General features: G+C 41.3%; 2 protein-coding genes and 1 non-coding gene across 3 annotated transcripts; 1 reads left to right on the top strand and 2 right to left on the bottom strand.

Moving 5' to 3' along the window:
• Positions 1-1,511: 1,511 nt before the first annotated feature.
• elk3 (ELK3, ETS transcription factor) lies at positions 1,512-10,274 on the bottom strand. Its single transcript, XM_022756438.1, has 5 exons — positions 9,948-10,274; positions 6,775-6,983; positions 5,587-6,378; positions 2,811-2,933; positions 1,512-1,883 (listed from the first exon to the last, which is right to left on the bottom strand). The coding sequence occupies exons 2-5, from the start codon at positions 6,979-6,981 to the stop codon at positions 1,785-1,787; spliced, it is 1,221 nt and encodes a 406-aa protein (XP_022612159.1). The 5' UTR covers positions 6,982-6,983; positions 9,948-10,274; the 3' UTR covers positions 1,512-1,784.
• A 2,158-nt stretch (positions 10,275-12,432) lies between these two features.
• Positions 12,433-19,254, top strand: hal (histidine ammonia-lyase). The gene is made up of 20 exons (XM_022756430.1): positions 12,433-12,713; positions 12,915-12,975; positions 13,259-13,286; positions 13,373-13,447; positions 13,537-13,609; positions 13,742-13,808; positions 13,908-13,945; positions 14,085-14,210; positions 14,362-14,501; positions 14,677-14,724; positions 14,881-15,028; positions 15,147-15,242; positions 15,625-15,683; positions 15,880-15,960; positions 16,146-16,211; positions 16,292-16,457; positions 16,707-16,841; positions 17,841-17,949; positions 18,071-18,140; positions 18,253-19,254. The coding sequence occupies exons 1-20, from the start codon at positions 12,467-12,469 to the stop codon at positions 18,382-18,384; spliced, it is 1,965 nt and encodes a 654-aa protein (XP_022612151.1). The 5' UTR covers positions 12,433-12,466; the 3' UTR covers positions 18,385-19,254.
• A 2,297-nt stretch (positions 19,255-21,551) lies between these two features.
• Positions 21,552-21,640, bottom strand: trnay-gua. Its single transcript is given in 2 exon segments — positions 21,552-21,587; positions 21,604-21,640. It is a non-coding gene; the product is annotated as a tRNA-Tyr (tRNA).
• Positions 21,641-22,892: the final 1,252 nt, after the last annotated feature.

Genomic DNA, 22,892 nt, shown 5'->3' with positions numbered 1-22,892 from the left:
TAGATTTTTAATTATTTTTTTTCTTGAAGTGGTGGTATTTTTAGTGATATATTTTTTGTCATCATTTCCATTTTCATACATAAAAAGTCCACCTCAGAGCTCCTCGGTGTGAGTGGGTGTGTAAAGCACACCAGCTGACAAACAGAGGGATGTTTCTGTAGCAGCTCAAGAGGGTTTGATCATGTCTCAGTTGCCACGGTGCTGCTCTTAGCTGCACAAATCATTTGTGACCATTTACTCTGAAGGTTTCTGAGGCCAGCTTTGATGTAATAACTCAGTTTTATCCTAACTGGAGGCTAATACGAGAGCAGTGCTGCCAAGCTCTGTGCAAAAAAAGGAAAAAAGATCGTTTTTGTCAGATGCTGGCAAATCATTCCAGGATGCTGTGGTCTCTGTTGTGACCAATGAACAAATGCAGGAGGAAAAGAGCAACATGGAATTATTAACAAGGGCATTACAGGATTAGATACGCCTCCTAAATTCTTCAGAAATCCTAAATATTTAACTAGTTGAACAACCTCCTCGTCATTGTTCTTCCCCGCCTCAATCTGACACATTCTCTCCTCCGGTCTGTTACTAAGAGGAGGTGCAAAGTAAATTCCCCGTGTTGGAATCTGCTGCCTTTTCAGATGTGTCCTCCTTTCTGCCATTCCCATCTCCATCAACTGTAAAAAAAAAAAAAAAGGGTCCTTTTTTTTCTGGATTGCCTCCCTCATTGTGTTGCATGCCTGCTCTGTTGTATGAGGAAGCACACAGCCACTGAACTCCTGATTCAGGGAGCACTAGCTATAGTCCTGCCCCTCGTGAATAAGATACTGAGTCAGTCTATTTAACAGTGTTACAAGAGATGTTTTGTATGACATTCTTTAACTTTATTTGTGGATAATTGTTATTGGTGTGGGATTTCATTGCAGATGCCCTCCCATATTTGAGCTTTTTTTTTTCCAGAGTAAAGAAAATTAAATCTAAAGTTTAAACAGAATTCACATGAACTGGTTTGGATTTTTTCCCCCTGGTGTCACATTTTGATTTAGCTGTTGTACAAACTTGAAGCACCTGTGTTCAAGCATTCAATGCTTTGTTTATTGAAAATAACAAGACATTCTTCACAATACAAAAAAAATATACAGAATACACACTGTATACCAAGTCCAGTATATAAAAAAAAAAAAAAAAGAACATTACAAGCGTTACAAAGGTTTTTCATTGATTTGAAATCTCGTCTTCATTAAAAGATTTTGAAATAAAGAGAAAAATAGGACAACAAGGCACAGCGGTACTATCTGAGAAGCATAGTGCATACATTACATACAATACCAACAAGTACAACACGAAAGTGAACAACAAGTTTCACATTGTGATGAACATTTAAGAATTTTTTTATTTTTGTATTTATTTTATTTTTTTTTACAAGATTAAAACAACCAAGCTCTCTCGCACAGAATGAGCGGCCGGCTAGCTTTTTGCAGCTAGCTACGCATCACTACTGTCCATCATGGACAGGTCATGTGGAAATGTGCTGTATTTTATCACAAAGAGCCAGACGCCTCATAGACATCGTGGCATATGGCTTTTACCAAGTGCTTTCACCCACTGGAATCTGAAGCAACTCAAGTGCAAAAAAGAAAAAAAAAAAAAAAGTGAGGTCACATACCGTCTCGTAGGACGTTTCTGAAGCAAATTTTGACAAGACGGAGAACAGATCACTGCTGCTGATGATAATGACTTTGAGAAACTTTCAACAAGAGATGGATGAAGATGACAGGTTTTTCACAGATCCTGGATCAGGATTTGTGGGTGGTGGGGGACAGGAGCAGGGAGGAGGGTGTTCCTTCCAGGTTTGGCAGAGGGACAGGCATGTGTCCGTTGATTAGGCTGGGGAACTGTGGAGGAAGAGAAAGGGGCTGAGAGTTAGTGAGGAGGGGACGGAGGCTCTATGAAAGCTGCTTTCCGGTGAGGAACAGCAGCATTGTCACTGCTCCGGTTTCCTGTTTTTTTTTTTTTTTTTAATTCATTGTGCCTCTTCCTTTTCTTCTCTGTCCCCTGCACCTCCACAACAGAAGGAGAAGTCAACATTATTTGTGCACAAAGAATTCGGTATGGTGTGTGTGTTCCTGTGAAGTGTGTGTGTGTGTGTGTGTGTGTGTGTGTGTGTGTGTGTGTGTTTCACAAATGAGGAGCAGCTCTCAAACCAGTCCACCCTGTTCAAACTGGCTCCCCTGGGTTCAAACAGGAAGTATTCACAGGATTTCCTCTCTCTCTCACAAGCGCTGAAACAGGACACCTCTGCTGGACCTGCTCACTAAGTCAACTCGTTTCACCACCCTTGGCGTGTGCCATTTTGCAGATCTCAAAAACATCTTGTTTTATATATACTTTGTCAAGTAAATACCTACTTGAAAAATGCCAATTCTATAAGATCAAGGCCCATTCTACTTTAAATTGCCACTTAAATGTAAGGACATTATAAAGGGGCAATGTCAAAGAATATTTCATAAAGGATATAAGAACAAATCATTTGGAAAAACTGTAGCCAATCATTTTATTACTTCATAAAAGATGAACCAGTGTTGTGTGTCAGAAGTTGGTTCATCTAAATCTCTTCAAAAATCTTCCTGTTGACAACAACTGCTGGGAAGAACGGGGATTTTGCCACAGCACTAATTTCACCTGCACAGTCTCACAACTTCCTCCTCGGCTTTACAACCAGGGAACAATAATCCTTTCGACACACCTTCTGTTCTCATCTCTTGCTATTTTTGTCCCTCTCCCTTTCTCTCTGCGTACACACCTTAGTGTGTGTTTCTTACCTGGAAAAGGGAACTGTGGCCCTGCAGCCGGGCGGGGCTGAGCGGGGCGACGGGGCTCAGGCTGCTCCAGAAGTGGATGCCTGACAACAGCGGACTGTGAGCCAGTAACAAACCAGAGGGAGTCTGTGAAGGGGGAACACAGAGGAAGAGCGTGAGGGAGGCTTCGTGTAAATAAGAGAAACCAGTGAAGACAACATTTTAAAAAAAAAAAAGACAAACAGAGATCGACTGGTTGAAGAGCATTTCTCTCAGGGCTCTGGTAATACGAAACATGCTGAAATGGTAAATGGACGCGTATTGGCGTTTGGAAAAATAAACTGACGGAGCAGGAAGGAAGTCTGTGGTTTCTCCCCCAGAATACAGGGGTGACGTGGGGAGGAGAGGAGGTGGACGGTGGGGGTTGTTTTAGATTTTGAGGGGGGGGGGGTCCTGAAGCACTTGGAACGCCAACTAGAGAGAAAACATATGAAATCAATTTCTCCCTCTCTCCCCTGGTCTCCTCTCCACCTCCCCCCTGCTTTCCCCTGTGTCACCTCAGAGAAGTGAGCCAGTGTTGCGGAGGGACCAGCCCTGCTCCCATTATTAATGGAATTATTGGAGCATATGGCATCACTTAGGGCCTCTTCCCTGCTCGCATAAGTTGGAGAAGATTTCTGTAAATCGCTTGTTTTCCTCTGATCCCACTTTTTGCGCCTTGATAAACAGACAGTGTGAGTGCAGTATTAATCCCTCTTAATGTCTGGATAAACCTCTGACATGGAAGAGTGATTTTTTTCTCTGTAGCAAGTCCAATGTAAACACATTATTAACTGAAAGAGATTATTAAATACCAGTCGATGCTGGTGGCTCAGCCTTCAGGGTTATGGCAAAGATCAAAACGTCACAGATGAATTTGTGGCAGAAAATACAAATAAATTGCGCCGTAGACCCGAGTCCATCTTCTAGCAGGTACGTTGTTTAAGCCTGGACAACCGAAAGAGGTAAAAACTACTGAATTTCCTGCATTTCACATGAGCATATTCACATTTTACAAACACCTCTATGTCTCACTTTGCTCTGAGTGTAGACATATTTCTACAAAGTCTGTTATTTGGAGCACATAAACATTCTGGCAGTAATTTCCCAAACCGAACACAAACAATGACTCATTAAATTAGTCGAAATTTTCTTTTGTTCAAAACTATGTAAAAATTCCTGTGCCCTTGCACATTTTACCCTCACATCCTACCCCCTTTACCTTTCCCATACCTTTCCCTCTGTTTCTAACCAATTTTGGCTCAAATGACGACTTAAATATAGCGGTAGTGTTTCCAACAACACATGCCAGCTTGTGTCAGATGTCTGTTGCTGCTCTCTGAATACTTAGGGACACTGACATCATCTCCCCATCGCCAGCCAGACCACTGCACAGAGGGGACGGAAACAGATAGCATCACAGAAATGATTCTCTTTCTTTCTGAGATTTGATTATTATTGGGCTAGCTGTGCTTCAGCTGAGGCCGGCAGAGAGACATGAGCTCTAGTTTGTCTTAAATTATTGAGAGCAGAAATAAGAGAACTTGTAAAAATGTGTCGTAGGGGCAGCAGTGGGGATGTGTAAACATGGCATGACGAAGCACGTTTTAGAGCAATCTCAGGTGAGTGCGCAGCGTACCATGCCATCGGTAATTAAGAGTATTGATTTGATCCCGACATACACTACAGGTCCAAAGTTTTAGAACATTTTCTAGTTGTTACTGAAATTTACAGTGTAATGTCTCAGTGTTTCTGAAATGAACACATAGCGAAAAAAAACAAGGAATCGTGGAATCATAAATCCTATATTCAATCTGAAGTTTTGACTCATTCAGCAGCTGAACACACTCGTGGCGTTCTTTTCTACAATGGAAATCAAATATTGTTGAGACAGTTCATCCCAACACGGTTCCCACAGATGTGTTTAAGGTTGGAGGTGCCCCGGTGGTTCACCTGGAAGAGCGCGTGCCGTAAAAGCTTAGTCCTAACCGCAGCGGCACTGCTGCATTTCACTGTTGCTATCAAAATAAAGGCAAAAAAAAAGGGTTAAAAAGTTGCTTTGCCCTGACTCTCTGTCCAGTTCATCCTGGACCAGCTCCATGAAGTTTAAGTCTGGAGACTGTGCTGCTCCTCCATCATGTGACGCCACTGTCTGGTTCTTTTCTTTCATCTTGCTGTAGGATGAACCCCTGACCAACCAGTCTGTCATCATTACTACCACTCGCCTTTTTCTTACCACTCTGATAACAACACACAGCACTACTCCCTGCAGTAGTGTTGTCCTAATAATGCACAAGAGGCTGTAGTAACACAGTTTGTTCCGAATACTGCCTTTGTACAGACAGAAGGTTTGTTGGTCATCAACAAAAGTTGTGGAAACACGTGGAACTGTTTGCATTAACTTTTAAGGCTTCATTTACTTCAATTGCTGCAGGAAAGATGGAAGTTAAACAATTTTCTAATCCCTGAAAAACGCCTGTTTTCTATAAAATGTACATGATTTTTTTTGACTTTTTGTTATTGCTGCTTGTTATTCACTGGACTTAAACTGCTTGGTAGTGTTTGTTAGGCAAAAGGCTGGGAAACACCTTCAAAGACACCTTGAATGGGTCATCATCCCCCAAAGCACTAAAACAATTGGACTTTAGACTCTCCAAACCATCTGACTCTGTGTCTAGAAAAGACAGAGGAAACATACTCGCATCGGACATGCCGCCCAGAGGGAACTATAGTTGTATATCAGCCATATAAATCATCTCACCTGTGCCGTGAAGAAGGCAGGAGTGAGGGAGCCAGACGGGAGTGCTGGGCTATTGAGGGCGATGGAGCCAATGTCGCTCCCTGCAAGTAGCAGGGATGGGGCGGAGATCTCCAGAGCTTTGGGCTTTTTGCTTTTTGGTGGGAGTCCATCTCCTTGGTTACCACTACTACTAATAGAACTACTTCTACCACTGCTGCTGCTTCTCTTCTCAGGAGGCTGCAGGGCTCGCTCCCTGTGCCCAGAGGAGAGGTTGAGGGGCTGAGCACTCTGGTCGGAGTCCTCCTCCTCCTCCTCCTCTTTGGCAGCAGGGCTCCAGCTACGGCCGGGCTGGGTGTTGGGGGAGGGCGGGGAGTGGGAATGAGAGGGGAGTCTGGATGGCCTGGGGGAGACATAGGACTCGGGCTTGGCAGAGGGAGGGGAGCTCCTCTCGCTGGTGTTGGTGCCAAAGCGGATGACGGAGCGTGGCTCCTCCTGGCGCTCCCGCAGCGCACGCAGCAGCTCAGGCTGGTTCTGCAGGGAGCTGATGCTGAAGGAGGAGTAGAGACCCGAGCGGAGGTAGTCGTTACGACACTGCTGCGCCCCCAGGGCTGCCAGGGTCCTCCTCTGCGCCTCCTCCTCGCTTTCCTCCTCCTCCTCCTCTTCTACCTCCAGCTCAGGAGCCTCTCCTTCCTGGAGGGGAAACCGTCCAGAAGCCAGGCCCATCTCCACCGCCTGTGGGTCCATCTTCAGGATCTCAGGAAAGGACACAAACTTATAGACAAACTTCTGGCCGATCACCTTCTTGATGATGTTCTGTGAAACAGACAAACACCATTAACACCATTTACATTTATTTACAACAAACTGATATTAATCTGGAAAATAATAACACAACATATATTGATTATCACAGAGAAATTGGACAACATTTCAGTCCAGAGAAGGCGAACTGCCACACTGGGACTGTGCTGTGTTACAGTGCTACATCATTACCGGAGCTCTATTGTGCATTTGATGAGAAAGAGGAAGTGGAAGTGTCTATCTGGGGAGACTGTGGGTTTAGAGAGAAGCACAACAAACAGTTTGTCGTGGAACTACACTCGTTTCACACGCCTTCAGGTCCTTTCAGTTATAATAGCTCATGTGACATGATTAGTTGGACGACTACACAGAGCTCCTGTATTTGACCAGTATCTAAGTCTGTTTCACCTTGTCGTAGTAGTAGCGCAGGGCTCTGCTCAGCTTGTCATAGTTCATGTTGGTCTTGTTCTTGCGTAGGCCCCAGAGCTTGGCCACTTCCTCTGACTTCAGCAGCTTGAACTCGCCGTCTGTGGACGTCCAACATATCAGGTGCTTGTGACTCTGGTCGAGCAGCAGCTGCAGCAGGAACTGCCACAGGGTGATGGCACTGTCCATACCTTCAGTGAGACATACACATCACATGATCAGAGTGAGGATGGTGACAGAATTTGACACACAAATGGAGCAGAGTGTTCAACATCAAAGCTCTGATTGGCTATTTTTATAATCCTCATACGATGATGGTCTTTCTGTCTGTGGCCTTTTTCACTAAGAGACAAAAGAGGTTAGCACTCAGAGGTGTCAGCTTACAGAGAAAAAGCACCAAAACCACCTGCATATGCTGCAATGACAGAATTAGCACAAAATTCAAACCTCCCAGGGAAGCAAGCAACTCTCCTTTACACTCTCCTGTGCTCATTCCTGCCCATGCTCTATACCTGTGCAAACTAACTGTTGACGAAACACAGCTTGTGTATTTGAGGAGACTGTTTAGAACAACGGGAGCTGATGTTTCATCTTAATTAAATGCCTTTTCACACAAATCTCCATACAGACTAAATTAGGTTAGTGGCTGAGGAGGGACGAGCCTGTTTGAGCTTTAACATGTGGTGTAAGACAGAGTAGAGCGGTGATGAATAGAACAGTGTGTGTTGAAGAGTGTAGTGTAATGTAGCAGCAGCAGCAGAAGAGAAAAAAAATATAAGGAGGAACAACAGCTCAAGCCAGAAATATGCTGCGGTTCAACCTGGCCCTCTCTCCACAGGAAGTATGACGGGCCCAGGGTGGGTTATTCCTTTAATAGAGGAATGTGCAGCCTCGAAGCTCCTGTCTGCCTGCTAGGAGCTCACATATTAATAATGGGGAGGGGGGGGGGGACTGTTTCCGTCACCGCAGACTGTAACAGTTAGTCAATCAATCAAATAGTCGCATGACAGATAATAAACTGGCAAAAAATTTAGATAATTGGTCAATCATTATGTAAATTATCAAAAATGAAAAACTTGTTGCTGTTTCCTGCATCATCACCAACTTTGATGGTTTGGTTCTTTTCTCAGTTTTGTATTTTTGTTTGAGTTTTGGACTTCAGACTTGGATCAGACAACAAGACACAAGATCAACTCAGGCTCTGAGAGACTGATGACCTTTTTTTTTTTTTAAAAAAACAACATTTTCTGACGTTTTAGAGATTTTTTTTAAAAATAGTAATCGGTTATGAAAACAATCATCAGCTCCAGGCATAATCCACATATTGATGAAGGTTCAAACGTCAATACTTCATTGGTACAGACTGTAATGAGTCTGATGAAACCAATACCAAAAACTGTTGAGTGAATGCCTGATCAGCTTCATAGTTGATTTTTTTGAGTTGATAGTGATTGACTTTTTCTTTGGGGTGATATTTACTTTTTTAAATTATAGTTTTGCCAATCTTAGACTCAATTTTATTTATCCAAAGTTCTTCTTTGGCTGCTGGTGTGAGAAGTCTGATTTCTTTTGGTTTCAAAAAGAAAGATGTTTATATTCCTTATAAGTAAGGTATTTAAAAAAAAAAAAAAAAAAGGAAAAAAGGAGTTGTCTTGTTATCCCTCAGATACGGTTTTGGCGACTTAATTGAATTTTTTCACACTCCACACAGTCCTACTTGACTGACTGTGTTGTCATCTCGTGTTCTTTTTGGTCTTATCTGTGGTTGTGAGGAGTGAATAGTGACTGATGTTCACAATAACAACGATAACAACCTGGCCTTTCAACCACTACACACAGCGTCTCTGTCCAGACAGGAGAGAGGGAGGGAGGGAGGGAGGGAGGCTGAACTCGCTTCCGACACAAGCTATCCCCTGAGTTTTTTATCTGCCATGTGAAACTACAAACCTGTCAAAGTCAGGACTTCCTCCTATTCTACTTCCAAGGACAAATGGTGAGGAGAGGGGATCCCACAGCAGGGGAGCATTTCCCCAGTCCTGCCACACTTCCCACAGAAATCCCAGAGGGAGAAGGTCAAAAGATCAAATCATTGTCCCCTTTCCACAGCTCCACCCTTTAACCCACTCTGAACCCAGACTTTGGTTTGGCTTTTGAACGCTTTGAAGCAAAAGTAAGGCTTGCCAATTCGGGGCCGCTGAGCCGACAGGTCTACAATTAGGCCAGTGTGACTTATAAACATTCACCTTTGCAAGATGCTGCAAATAGCACAGTGGAACTTTAAAGTGTCCTGCAGCTACTGCAGGTCAGAAACACCTCAGACAGCAACCAGCTGGAAACACATTAGTACAACATAGTGATAATAGCCTCACAACTGACACGCCACATGAATATTTGAGTGATAAGCCTACCACACAGATAAAATCCCATATCACAGCCCTACAACTGGGTGACTACAGTCACTGTGAGAACCGCAGCCATGGTAAAAAACTCTTTCTAGGAATATCACAGGAACATTGTGGTGGTTTTGGTCGGGGATGAGGAGCCCTGCTGCGGATGCTCAGACTAAGAAGCCTCGCTGCGCGCACAAAGCCATCCAGTGTGTTGGCTGAACGGAAACTCCTAATGAGATTAGATGGTGTGTGCAGACATTACTTAGCCATGACTAAATCTGCTCTCTTCCTGTTCGCAGACGGTGGAAAATTCAACAGGGGCCCATAAAAAAGCATCTCTAAACAGAGGCGATGGACTCTGATGCTGTGTGTGTGTGTTTTTTTTTTGCCCTGTTCGCCTTTTGTTTGCCTCCGTTTCTGGTGAGGCTACACTTGTATCCGGGAGTCGAAAGTTGCACTAACTGTTACGCACAGAGGTCTGGATCACTCTTCTGCCCCACTGACTCATTTTCAAGATGTTGCTCGGACCGGAAGACGGCACAATTGTGTCCAAAACTAAATCGGTACTACTCTTGCTTAAAACTTAGAAATACACTCGATCCGAAGAGTTGAACACAAGTCAAACACTTTTACAGCCCGGACACTTCATATGAAGTGTGAACACGGTCGCTGATACAACTTATCATGCATTATTTCACTGTCTCCAAGCCACAGATTAGCCAACAAAGCGCCGTTCATAGAAAGACTCTGTTTCTTTTACGTTACCTGCAATCTCTGACTTTGTCTTTTCCCTCCGTGAAACTTTACGGTGAAGCTTGTGTGATCCCTTGTTTTTCCATGCTTACTTCTGGTCTACACAGTTGTGCTGGACTGAAATAGGATCCTGGGCTTTTTCTTTTTCTGAGCAGGAAGTTGGAGCAGGCAGACAGAGCCGGCTGACTTCCTCTCCCCTACGATTCCCCAGGCAGTTTGCCGTCTGTGTAAACACACTTTTCCTCCCCTCCTCTTCTCCTTTGCCTGCCCGCTGACTGCCAGCAGCAGTAGGCCCGCTCACGCAGGATCGGCACACATGGTGATACAGAAACTCCTACAGCCCATAAACTGACATCATCAGTCCGAGGGCTAGCGTGGTGCTTTCAGGCACGCCTCGTTACTTCAAACATTTCCATTCACGGGCCTAAAGTCATGTGAGTTTAGGTCTTACCCTGTTTACTTTCACTGCTGAGCTAATGTGCGCCATTACACCGTGAAGCAGAGGAAACATGCATCAGGATATAGGGACACTACGTGCAATACTTAGCACAACTAAGTGACACAAGTCATTCTTTATTGTCTTTCATAAATGCAGCTGCTGTGCAAATATGAATTAATTCTTAAAGATAAGAACATACTGATTTACAGGGGAATACCATGGATTATGCAAATGAATTGTGCAAATATTTGCCCCGAATTATATGTGCAAAAATGATTCTCTTAGCAACATCACTATATACTGACTTGTTATAAAGAGTACAGACCTGCTCTATGTGAAAAGTGCCTTGAGATAAAAATTGACTTTACTTGTTATATACTGCATGCATTTTATTTTAATGCCATGTGTATTATTATTTTATTTTAGTATCATTATAATTATTGTTCAGTTCTAGGATGTATCTGTTTGTTTTGTTCTTTTTTTACTTTTTATGTGTCCTTAATTATTGTGGGAGAAATGGAAAAACAAATATATTTCATTTGAAAAACGCATGCAGGAGTAGCACTTATTTTGTTGCGGTATTTTGAATATGTTTGTCAATATTAACAAAGACTGGTGATTAGCCTAATAACATGAAATATCAAACAATGACATATAATAATTAATTTCAGTTCCTGCATGTTGATTTAATAGTCTATCTATTATTACTGTGCAGGGAAGCAGCACTACAGTCCGGCTGCTAAAACTGTATGCCATAAGATTTTAGGATGTTTGGGAATGTGGATGAGTATGGTTATGTTTTTTTTTCATTTTGAGACATTTTTGCCTTTATTTGATTTTAGGAACAGACTGGAAGAGCAAAGGGAGATGACATGTAACAAAGGTCCTCAACTGGCATTGAACCAAGGATGGTGCAAATCACTTTAAACCATTTGGTGAATGATTGTTTTGTAATGTATGTTTTGTGTTATTATGAAACAGTGTTTGGTCTGTGATGCAAGACAAACAAAGGAATCTGACAAGGCAAATTCAATCGAGTCTAAAAGTGTCATTTGAGATTAGGTAAAGGTTCAGGTTGAGGCATTATTGTTAGCAACTGAAGTGGGATCATTACGAACACATGCTCAGGTTTTATCAACACAGGCGAGCCTTAAATCACTGATACAAACCATGGTCATTTTTTGACCGACAGGTTATGGTAGTGTTGGTGTTGGATATGTAACAGTGGTGTAAAAACAATACATTAGTTTTAAGTGCATCAAATTGCAATGTTTATATCATTTTCCACAAAAAGACACTGAAAAGGCCTTCTGACAATTAGAATATTTCTGTTTGGTCCTTCCTACAGAGTAAAATGGGGAGAAAGATAGACTGCATCCCTGAAGAAAGTTTTGAAAACAGTAGATAGTAGAATGTAGACACACTGAGCTTTTTTTTTTTTTAATAATTGCATTTATTAATATCCGGTGAAATTAAATCAGAGAATTAAATGAGTAGAATGTGAGATTTTGGTGATGAACTTAATCTTTGCAGAAATAAATCTGATGTAATCACATCAAAATATTAATTTGTTGCACCTCTACCACCTGACATTATGTTGAACCAACAAATTGAGTTCAAAATGTTCATAATATTGTGTCCACCTCGTATGACATTTACATTCACTCAAAATGTCTGATAGCAATTAAAGGCATCACTAGTAATAGGATTCCAGTGTAATTTGTGGAATGTGTTTCAAGTCCTTTTGAGAATTAAATTCACTGTCCTCACAAGAAACTACAACAGATACTTGATTTGTTGTTGGTAGTGGAACAATAATTGGTTTGCATGTTACATGTTTCTTTGAAAACACAGGCTACGCGTCAACCAATACAAAAAATATCTCCAAACAAACTTCACTCATCGCGTTTACAATATGTCCAAACATCTGTGTACTGACCTGAGGAGGTCAGTGGTCCCCAGAGGTGTGACACCGGCGAGGCGGGACTCCCCAGCGGTGCGTCTGATTGGTGGCGAAACTTGCTGAAGCTGAGGGTGGTACTTTGCACAGCGATGAGCAGCGCTCACTGCAGTAGAGTCCCGCTAAAGCGCAATGCCTCGTTTTACTGTCCACATCCGAGATGAGTGGCTGGCAGTGCCGTGCCGGGATACCACCAACCCCATCAGGTGGCTCGGACACGAGGCGCTAAAACGTTACATCAAGAACAAACCAGACAACGGCGGCATCACAGCGGTGAAGGACACGCGCTTCGTTGTGCGCAGGTGCCAGGGCTTGGGTTTGTTGGATGCGGATGACACCATCGAGGATGTGCTGGAGGACAATGACTTTGTCGAGCTCGGTAATGACCGTGTGCTTGAAAAAATATAAGAAGTGTTTGCATTACACTTAGGGACACTGGAGATCTTTTACCTCTAGCTGTGCGTAATTTGTGCGTAATTGCGCATAGCCGGTCACGTAATGACTAAACGTTAAAGGTAATTACAGTATCAACCAATGAGAGAAAATGCGTACAATTTGTATTGTTATCTTGTACTTTCAGCTATTGAAGGAGATACCATGTCTCCTGACTTCATCCCGTGTCAGCCTGGAGTTTCTCATCTGTATCCTCAAACCTGTGTACTTGTGCCATAGTGGGTATCTGGGTACTGCAGTGGGTAGTAAGTACTGATGGTACTAAATAGAGTTTTCATTGTTCATACCAGTACATTGTTTTCGGCTGTGGGTATCAATGACTTTTGGAAGAATAAAATAAATCTTTGCCATATATTTAATGATGTAACACTGGGCTTTATTATTTCTGTAATAAAATAATGTCTTATTTTCGGTATAGGGTTAACACTATATTTTGCTGAATGTTATCCTTAATTAAAAAATGTGAAAAAGAACAGCAGCATACAAAGAACCTGGAGACGTAAGCTTTCACTTTACCCATTTCTGCAAAAGTTGAAAACATGTGATATATTTCCACTTCTATTTAACACACATCTCCCTGTACAGTATCTTTCCTTGGATGGCAGCAGCCTGACATCGACAGATTTGGTCAACTTAGGCAGAGGACTCTACAAGATAAAGGTAATGATCAACAAATTGTATTTGTTGTCATGGCTTGTCTGTGGTAATCTTTGACTTAGTGTAATCATTTCCTTTACCGACATTTTCAGCTGACTCCGGAGGCAGAAAAAAAAGTTGTGCAATCCAGAGACCTTTTGGACACCATTGTCAAAGAAAACAAAGGTTAAGATGAATTTAAGAATAAATGTCCATCTGCAAAGACATTAAATGCATTGATCTGAATGTTAACCAGCTGCTGCAAAACTACAGTCTCCAGAAATAAATGATTCTGTTTTCACTTCTCTGTGCCACCAGTTGTCTATGGAATCACAACAGGTTTTGGCAAATTTGCCCGAACTGTCATTCCTGTCAGCAAGCTCAAGTAAGGACAATAATTTATTATATATTTCCTCCTTCGACTGTTGAAGAATGAGCCCTTTCTTATGTGGTGATTTATGACCATGCCCTTTTTTTCCTACAGGGAGCTGCAGGAGAACTTGGTGCGGTCACACTCAGCAGGTAATAAAAGTCTCCATAAAGCTCACTTTACTTTCTTGTTTCGATTTGAAGATTTCCAGATATCCAGTGCTCCTGACAAGGTGTTTTAGGTACCTCTGTATTTATGTCAGCATCATCAATGATATGCTGTGGTGTGCAGGTGTGGGGAACCCGTTAAGCCCAGAGAGGACCCGCATGCTGCTCGCTCTGAGGATCAATGTTCTGGCCAAAGGGCACAGTGGGATTTCTCTGGAAACCCTTCATGCCATGATTCAGGCCTTCAACGGTAAGCTTCAACTGCACCCGACAGCCTCACTTAACCTTAGCTGACCTGAGCTATCAGCTTCAGTTGACTGAGATAACTGATAATTGACTGATATTTTCATGTAAGGATTAGTATTGGGGACTGTCATATGACTCTTACTTTGCCCCTACAGCTTCCTGCCTCTCCTTCGTCCCAGAAAAGGGAACAGTGGGTGCTAGTGGAGACCTGGCACCCCTCTCTCACCTGGCCCTAGGGCTGATGGGAGAGGGTAAAATGTGGTCTCCTAAGAGCGGCTGGGCAGATGCCAAATATGTAAGATCAGAATGACTTTTTTCGTGGTTGTAAAACAATAACTTGCTTCATGCTGCAGGAAATGTGCCTTTTACTTGTGAAAGTGAAAGGTTGCATGATCCAATAGGAAAACATGTTTGCTTTTTGATGTCCCTTGACCTTTTACATGTTTTTTTCTCCTTTCATCTCTGGTCAGGTCCTGGAGGCCCATGGACTGAAGCCAATATCACTAAAGCCTAAAGAGGTTATGTTTAAATCCAACCACGCGCTCTCTTATTTGATTTGCCCGTATTAAAGATATCAACCCAGGGTTCACTGGGAATGCATTGTGTTTTCTCACGGAATTTAGAAGAAGTAGTGGTTTCTTTAAGTTGAGAAAACGTCTTATTGTCCTTCACAGGGCCTTGCTCTGATCAACGGGACCCAGATGATCACCTCTCTGGGGGCGGAGGCTGTGGAGCGAGCCCAGGCGATCGCGCAGCAGGCAGACATCGTCGCTGCTCTCACCCTGGAGGTGCTAAAGGGAACCACCAAGGCTTTTGACAGTGGTGAGCAGCATCAGTGGTGGTGAACAAAGTCACAAAAGTAGATGAAAGTATTTACCTCCAGTTTCAAGATCACGCATCTTGTCCATCCTTTCTTATTTTCTGGTCTCCTCCCATACAGACATCCATATTCTGCGGCCCCACCCAGGACAGATAGAGGTGGCCCAACGCTTCCGCTCACTGCTGGACTCCGATCACCATCCATCCCAGATTGCAGGTCAGAGGACAGACCCGGATTCTAGCAACAGAACATGATAAAATAGTCACGCAAAGTTATCGTTACACACATAATATCTGGGCTAAGGCTCACACTGGACACACTGTGTGGCGGCTGAATGTTGTCTCTCTGTTTGTCAGGGTTTCTATAAGAAATATTTTTTACCACTGCTCGTGATCAAGGCGGGAACACTCCGCTTTGGCCCTCCACTGTACCACATACCATAAAATGTACCATAAATAGCTAGGATGGGTCAAATGCAGAGGGTGTATTTTCCCAAAGGATTTAATCAAATATAGCTTTTGGCAACGCTGTGCCTGCATTGCATCCTTAAACATGCAGTACTTAATGTGTGTCATCTGGCGTTGGTGCGTTTTTCCAGAAAGCCACCGTTTCTGTGACAGAGTCCAGGATGCCTACACCATGCGATGCTGTCCTCAGGTAACCTCAAGTAAAGTTTATTTATATATCCCAAAATCACAAGCTTGGCCCAGAGGGCTTTACACTCTGTACACCCTCTATCCTCCGACTCTCAGTTAGGAGAAGGAAAAACTCATGTGGTAGATCCCATATGAGGGATGCAGTCCTGAAGCAGAGTATTCAGATTTTGAGCATAACCTTCTCTTCCTCTGCACAGGTTCACGGAGTCACCAATGACACAATAAAATTTGTCCAGAACATCATCAATACGGAAATCAACAGTGCCACTGACAACCCTGTATCCTTCCCTGACTTGCAAGCTGGAGGCAAAGTCTCTTACGTGAATCTCAATGTGCCACTTTTGTCTCTGCACTTTAAACTGTAAATTGGTTCAACCACAAATTCTAGGTTCTGCCACAAATTGTACGTTGGATTTTTATTGGAAATCAGTTTGCGATCTATTTTTCTTAACAGCTGTACAAGATGGTGTTTGCGGAAAGAGGTGAGACCATTTCAGGTGGGAATTTCCACGGGGAATATCCAGCTAAGGTTCGTGACTCACCAAACAAGGTTTTGGTCATTGTTGTAGATTTTGTTCTCCTCTCTTTCACCGCTCTTTCCTCTCTTAGGCTTTGGACTTTTTAGCCATTGCAGTCCATGAGCTGGCGTCTATCAGTGAGAGGAGGATCGAGAGGTTGTGTAACCCCTCGCTGAGTGAGCTGCCTGCCTTCCTCGTCAATGAGGGAGGACTCAACTCAGGGTTCATGATTGCCCACTGTACCGCAGCTGCCTTGGGTCGGTGTGCTAAAATATTAAACAAAATAAAGCATGAGTATAAGTAAAGTGCATAATAAAATAGATTTTTTGTTGGTAGACTAGGTTTTAATACTGAATATGAATTTCAGGTAGAATATTTTGTACAAAAAGATGTTCAGTGTTTTTAAGTTGAACAGCATTTTATCATTTTTCCGTATTTATGTCCCTTTTTGCTGAATGATTCAGTATGAACCTTAACTCTAATGTCCTTTTTTATTCTGTGTCTAGTTTCAGAAAACAAAGTTCTGTGTCATCCATCCTCTGTGGACTCCTTGTCTACTAGTGCTGCCACAGAGGACCATGTGTCTATGGGAGGCTGGGCTGCTAGAAAGGCCCTGAGGGTCGTAGAGCATGTGGAGCAAGGTTAGCTTCTTTCTTGCCATTACAAGTAAATTACTACTAATAATAAGACAGCTCCGATTAGAGTGCTTCTGTTTCATTTTGAGGCACAAATGTGAGCATCAAAACATTTCCACATTGATTCATTTATTACATTTACAAACTCCAATTTAATCAACTATTGCATGGTTTTCTAAAGTAGAGACTGTAGGCCTCCGGTGAAATACTTTACCAATAAACAGTCAATAAAATGACTTAACACATGAAACATGACTTCAAAGTGATAAGTCACAAATACATGAGCTGCTACACAGATGAGTCACTGTACATAAATTAACAGCAAACCCCACAGTTTCATGTGAGCCTTTAAATCAGCAGCTGCCTCTGGTTCAAAGAGATTAACTGGACAGTTCCTGGTGATTCTGTAACAAAAAAGTGCAAAGGTAACATTGTTGAAAACCATGCCAGTGTACACTGCGGATAAAGCAGCATCAGCAAACATTTGCATGGTCTAAAATCAAAGCACATTGAGTGGATATAGTGGTTAAACATAAAACTAGAGGTTAAAAAATACATAAGTACATCAGTGCCTCTGTGGCCAAATTTCTTTTCTATTATTCACAAGAAAAGAAAGAATAAGATACAATAGTTGTTGTATGTTGGAACAGACTGAAAAAGAAAACTTTAAAAAAAAGTACAGAAGGCTGTATGACAATTGTTCTTTAATATTTCTATTATTATATGATGTCATGTATAATATTTCGTCCGGTCCCACACATTGTATAATCCATTTCACTGTGTCCAGCAGCACTGTGGCCGTAACGCAAACACAGGATTGTCATGTAACATGCCAAGAGCAGTGACATCAAAAGTTGTGTAACACTTTAATTTTGTGGCTTAAATAATTACAACTTAAAACTGGATTAATAAATAACAAATGAGAAACATGGTATCCTATTGGTTAGCATTTCGTTACCAATAATAAACATTTTGCTAAATCTAATTGATGTTTTCTGTGATTAGTTCTTGCTATAGAGCTGCTGGTTGCCTGTCAGGGTATCGAGTTCCTCCGCCCACTTCGTACCACCACTCCACTGGAGAAGGTCTATGAACTTGTGCGCAGTGTGGTCAAGTAAGTCAAACAGATGTGGCCAAGGTACACATCTCTCAGTCCAGTGAAATGATGAACAGGATAGTTAATATTTATCCACTGTTCCACTTCTGACTCTCTTCTTCTCTTCTGTCATTAAAAGACCCTGGATTAAAGACAGATTCATGTCTCCAGACATCGAAGCTGTTCACCGTCTCCTACTTGACCAGAAGGCAAGTGCCGACTCTTGAGTAGTGACTATAAAATGTGTACACCATCTGTGTACATGTAAGCTCCACAGGGATGGATTTTTTTTTAAATTGCATGTTTATATTTTCAACTCAGGTGTGGAATGTGGCCAAACCTTACATTGACAAGTATCAGACAGAGTACATCCCAGAGTCCCGTCCCGTCTCTCCTACTGCCTTCTCCCTGGAGCCTCCAGCATCGCCGAGGAAGCGTGTCCGTCATGAGTGAATGCATGTTCAAAAATGTTTTTTTTTTTTTTTCCTTTTGCAACAACTAAAAGTATTTGAGGCTTTTGTGAGTTTGAATGAAAACCAAACAAAATCTTTGATTGGACATTGATTTTAAGATGCAATGTTGTTTCTTCTCGTAGACTAAGTTCATACTTTGATTTCTGACATTAAAATTTTTAATCCTTGATATGTTGATAACTTAAGAAATGGGCGTACTATATCTACACACATGCACACTCAGTGGCCATTTTATATGTGACTTCCATAAAATCTAATGCAATCCCATACAACAGCCCAGCAATACATTTTTCCTTTATGAAGATAATAATGTTCAGTTTTGACAAACATATGGGAATAATAGAAACATATTTTAATATAATGTAGTCCAGTACAACACCACCGCTAACCACGACCTCTAATAGACTTATGGAATTAACACTTGTCTGAAACTATATATAAACTTTATATAAATATAACATCATAAGTTTTGTAAAGGTCAAATATGTGGCAGAGCTGTTGTACTGAATTGCATTAGATTGTATAGGTGTACCTAATAAAGTGGCCAGGGAGTGTATATTTCTTTAGTAATTATTGGGTGTTGAACTTGCACATACACTGCCCCACATCACTGTGCATTAGAGTTGTATTTATCTAAACGTTTGTTGTCCCTTTAAAATGTCTAATTTAGTTGTTATTGCCACATGACTACCTCAGCCACTGCACCATTTTCATATGAAATTAATGATGTAGCACGAACATTACTACGATTACATTTATGTTGTTGTTCTGGTGTAATTATATGAAATCTTACATCTCTCTCATCTCTACATTTCAAACTTAGACAACAATAAAATTTTTAACAGCTGCATTCTTTAATTATTTGTCTGAGTATGTGAGTCCTGCCTCTGCTCACTTGGATACGTCTGTAGTAGATAGAAGTTATTTTACCTAATGATACACAGTGGCAAAGTACTCAGATCCTTTACTTTAGTACCAATATAGCAATGTAAAAAATATTCCACTACAAGCAAGTCCTCCATTTAAAATCCTACTTCAGTAAAAGTACAAAAGGATCCTCAGCAAAAGGTACTTACAAGTAAAATGCCCTTGAATGACATGTTCATACATTAATACATTGTTTCTGCTGCTGCATCAGTGTGTAAGCAGAATTTTACTGTTGTAGCTGTTTAAGGTGGAGCTAGTTTTATCTTCTTACTTGAGGTACACTTAAGTTTATTCCAGTGTTTCCCAACCTACAATAGGGGATGGACCCTTCTGAAGGGTCACAAGATAAATCTGAGAGGTCATGAGCTGATTAGTGGGAGAGGAAAGAGGGAAAACCTGATTTATGATGCACACATTTATATACAACTTTTCTTTGCTGTTTTACTGAAACATTGGATAAATTTACTTCTTTTAGTGTAAAATGCACTTTTAGAAATTGTTTTTTTTTTTTTTAACAGAATTGTTTTTGAAAAGCTGATATGTTTTGTAAAATGTTAACCTAAAAAGTACCTAGTAATTATAGCTGTAAAATAAATGAAGTGGGGTAAAGAGGACAATATTTCTCTGAGAAATGAAATGGAGCATAAAAAAGGACACACTCAAGTCAACTACAAATACCTCAAAGTTGTACTGAAGAACTTCAAGACTAACCGCTAACCAGAAAGTGAATTATAAATTACCAGAGGTGTAGGTGACGTTCAGATTTCTTGCTTTATCCAACTAACAGTCTAAAACCCAAAGATATTGTGTTTATGATTTTCTATGACACAAAGAAGGTTTAAATCTTCACTTTTGGGAGCCTGGAACAATGCTGGCATTTTAAATTACATAAATTACTATTAAGATCAGACATCTATCAAAAATCTCTTTTGTTTAATCTTTTTTTTGTAAATCAGTGAACTGACTGATAGTTTCAGTAATTATCTGTAATTATTAGTGATGTAGTAAAATATACATTCATGAATTAATGAAATATAAATAATTATCTGTGTCTAAATCTAAAATACATGCACACTCAGGGTAAACAGACAGAAATGTCTCCCTGTGTGTTCAACCTTAGGGGAAGTAAGTTTGTCAGAAGTTTTCCAGTCCAGTTAAAAAGCACTTACCTGTCTGGGCTGAGAAGCCACTCTGCCATCTTGAGGTGCAGAGGGGAAAAACCTGAAGTGGTAAGTCACAGACCTGTAAAGGCAGCTTTGGTCAACAAATTCAAAGGTTACACAAACAACTCGTGACAGATAATAGCACAGGGGGCAGAAGTCTGTTGTACACAGATACAGTACCACGTTACAATAAAGACATGTGCTTAGCCTGACTGAAGTTGGTGGGACAACAAGTTAAATTGTATTGTTGCAATCTCAACCTTATACAAACATAACCTCAACTGCTAAATTTAGTTTTCTGCAGTGACTTGTGGACTTTTCAAACGCTTATCATTGAATGAATGGGAAAAAATGTGATTCCACCACAGCCATAAACATAGGCTTAAAGACAGTCGCTCCTGATTAAACAGAGGAGTCTGATACAGGTTACACCAGGGCAAGAACCTAAGTTAGCTTCACTTCCTACAGCTTAGGTCCATGCTAGAAGTGTTTATTAGCAAACATTTATTAGCCCCAGTGTATACATAGCCTACTGTGCAGACGTTTTAGGCACATTAGATGTTTAGATTGGCAAAGGGTGGTCACAGTATTGATTTAATTTAGGTTTTTGTCTGTTTACTGCACTTTGTGCGCAGATAAATAAAAAACTATTAATGGCATTATTTTTGAAAGCATCCTCACATTACCTTTAGTGCCTAAAACGCTGTAAAGCACTGTACGTTGTACGTCTAAATGTTCTTAAATGGTACACCAAGCCTGCACATGTTTCAAATCAATACAACCAATCCTAAACAATACAAAACAATAATCCTGTGTAGGGTTGTAGGTATTTGGAGGCAGAATTTACAAAAGTTATAGTGATGGAAACTAGTTTTTAGTGAAATTAAAATAATTCCATGTTCTTTTATTACAAACCATAAGACACAGTTAGCCATGCAGACTGTATGGGTCGATGTTGCCGTTGTCTTTCGGCTGCTCCCAGGAGGGATCACCATCCGCATATTCAACACTTACCCGAGGAAGGAAAAGAAAAAAGAAAAAGAAAAAAAAGAGAGTCTCCTTCGAGCCGGATTCGAACCAGCGACCTAAGGATTTCAGCTGCACAGCCACTACAGTCCTCCGCTCTACCAACTGAGCTATCGAAGGGACGATACATTGGCTAAACACTATACTGTATTCAAAGCTAACCTCTCCGACAGTTATGCTATTATTATTTTGGTGAAACTGTTTCAGTCCTCGTAACACAACACCCAAAACCTTGCTACCAACTACATGACGAAAGTGCAAGTGACATCAATGACCTAGCAATTACCCAGTGTGCTACGTACCTAAATACATTCATTAACATTAGCTTTAATTGAAGGTAATGTTAGCACTGTACGGTTCACTGAAACGTTCATTGAAGAACTGAACTGGCCGTCGGTTGCTAGAGCTTTAAGCAAAACCCCTTAAAATTATGAAGTTAAAATTCGAGTTGTGAAAGCCGAGAGCTAATGTTTGCTAAAGCTAACTTTAAGTTAGCTAATTTACCTGTAGCTCCTGCCCACATAGCAACTAAAAAAACAAGGACCGGAAAAAGTTTAAATTTAACATATTTTTCTAACACTTGTCACCCATCCTCATTTAAACAGTTACAACTACTCAGCTGAAGAAAGGATAACTAAAAAATATAAATATAAAACGTAACCTACCCCTCTCTCTCTCTCTCTGTGCACGGGCATTAACTTGGGACAGGTCTGGTGATTAAAATCAGGTGACTCCATGTCTTTAGATACTATTTCCTTTGTCTTTTTCTCTCTTTTTTCTTTCCACAATTTAACATGGCAGTCTTTGTTCACCTGTTGCTGCAGTGCAAAACAAAACAGTCTACAGAGGGTCTACAGACAGGCAAAACTGAGGTCTGCATCCTGGATTACATGAATGAAGTTCTTGTGTAACTTTACAATTGTGTGCATGGAGTTGTGTGTGTGTATTTGTAATGTGCATCGTGTGTTTATTTCACAATATGTTTGTAAGGAGCCTGAGATGTACTGCTCAGACCTTGAGCAACACTAAAGCATTGGTTATCTTCCAGCTAACACAGGAGAGGGGGTAAGTGAACGCTGGTGTGAAGCCAGAACAAAATAAAACCATATGAAACTCACTCTCCTTAAGTATCCCTGACTATCTGCTTGCGTCACTATTGATGCCTAACAACATAATTTGGGAGTTACTGTAACTGTGATCAACAAAAATAGCTGTAATGAAACAGTCCAAAATCCTTCTGAAAGCAGTGATTACAGAGGTTGTTTCTTGGGACAAATTAGACATCAAAGTTAAACACCTTGAAGACATTTGAACAGAAGTTAGGTCTCTGAACGAGGAGCAATTTCATTCGTCCTATCACCACCGCCATCTC

This window comes from Seriola dumerili, unplaced genomic scaffold (assembly GCF_002260705.1).
Source record: "Seriola dumerili isolate Sdu_G_001 unplaced genomic scaffold, Sdu_1.0 BDQW01000242.1, whole genome shotgun sequence".
Lineage (NCBI taxonomy): Eukaryota > Metazoa > Chordata > Actinopteri > Carangiformes > Carangidae > Seriola > Seriola dumerili.
This window is presented reverse-complemented; position numbering and strand designations above follow the sequence as displayed.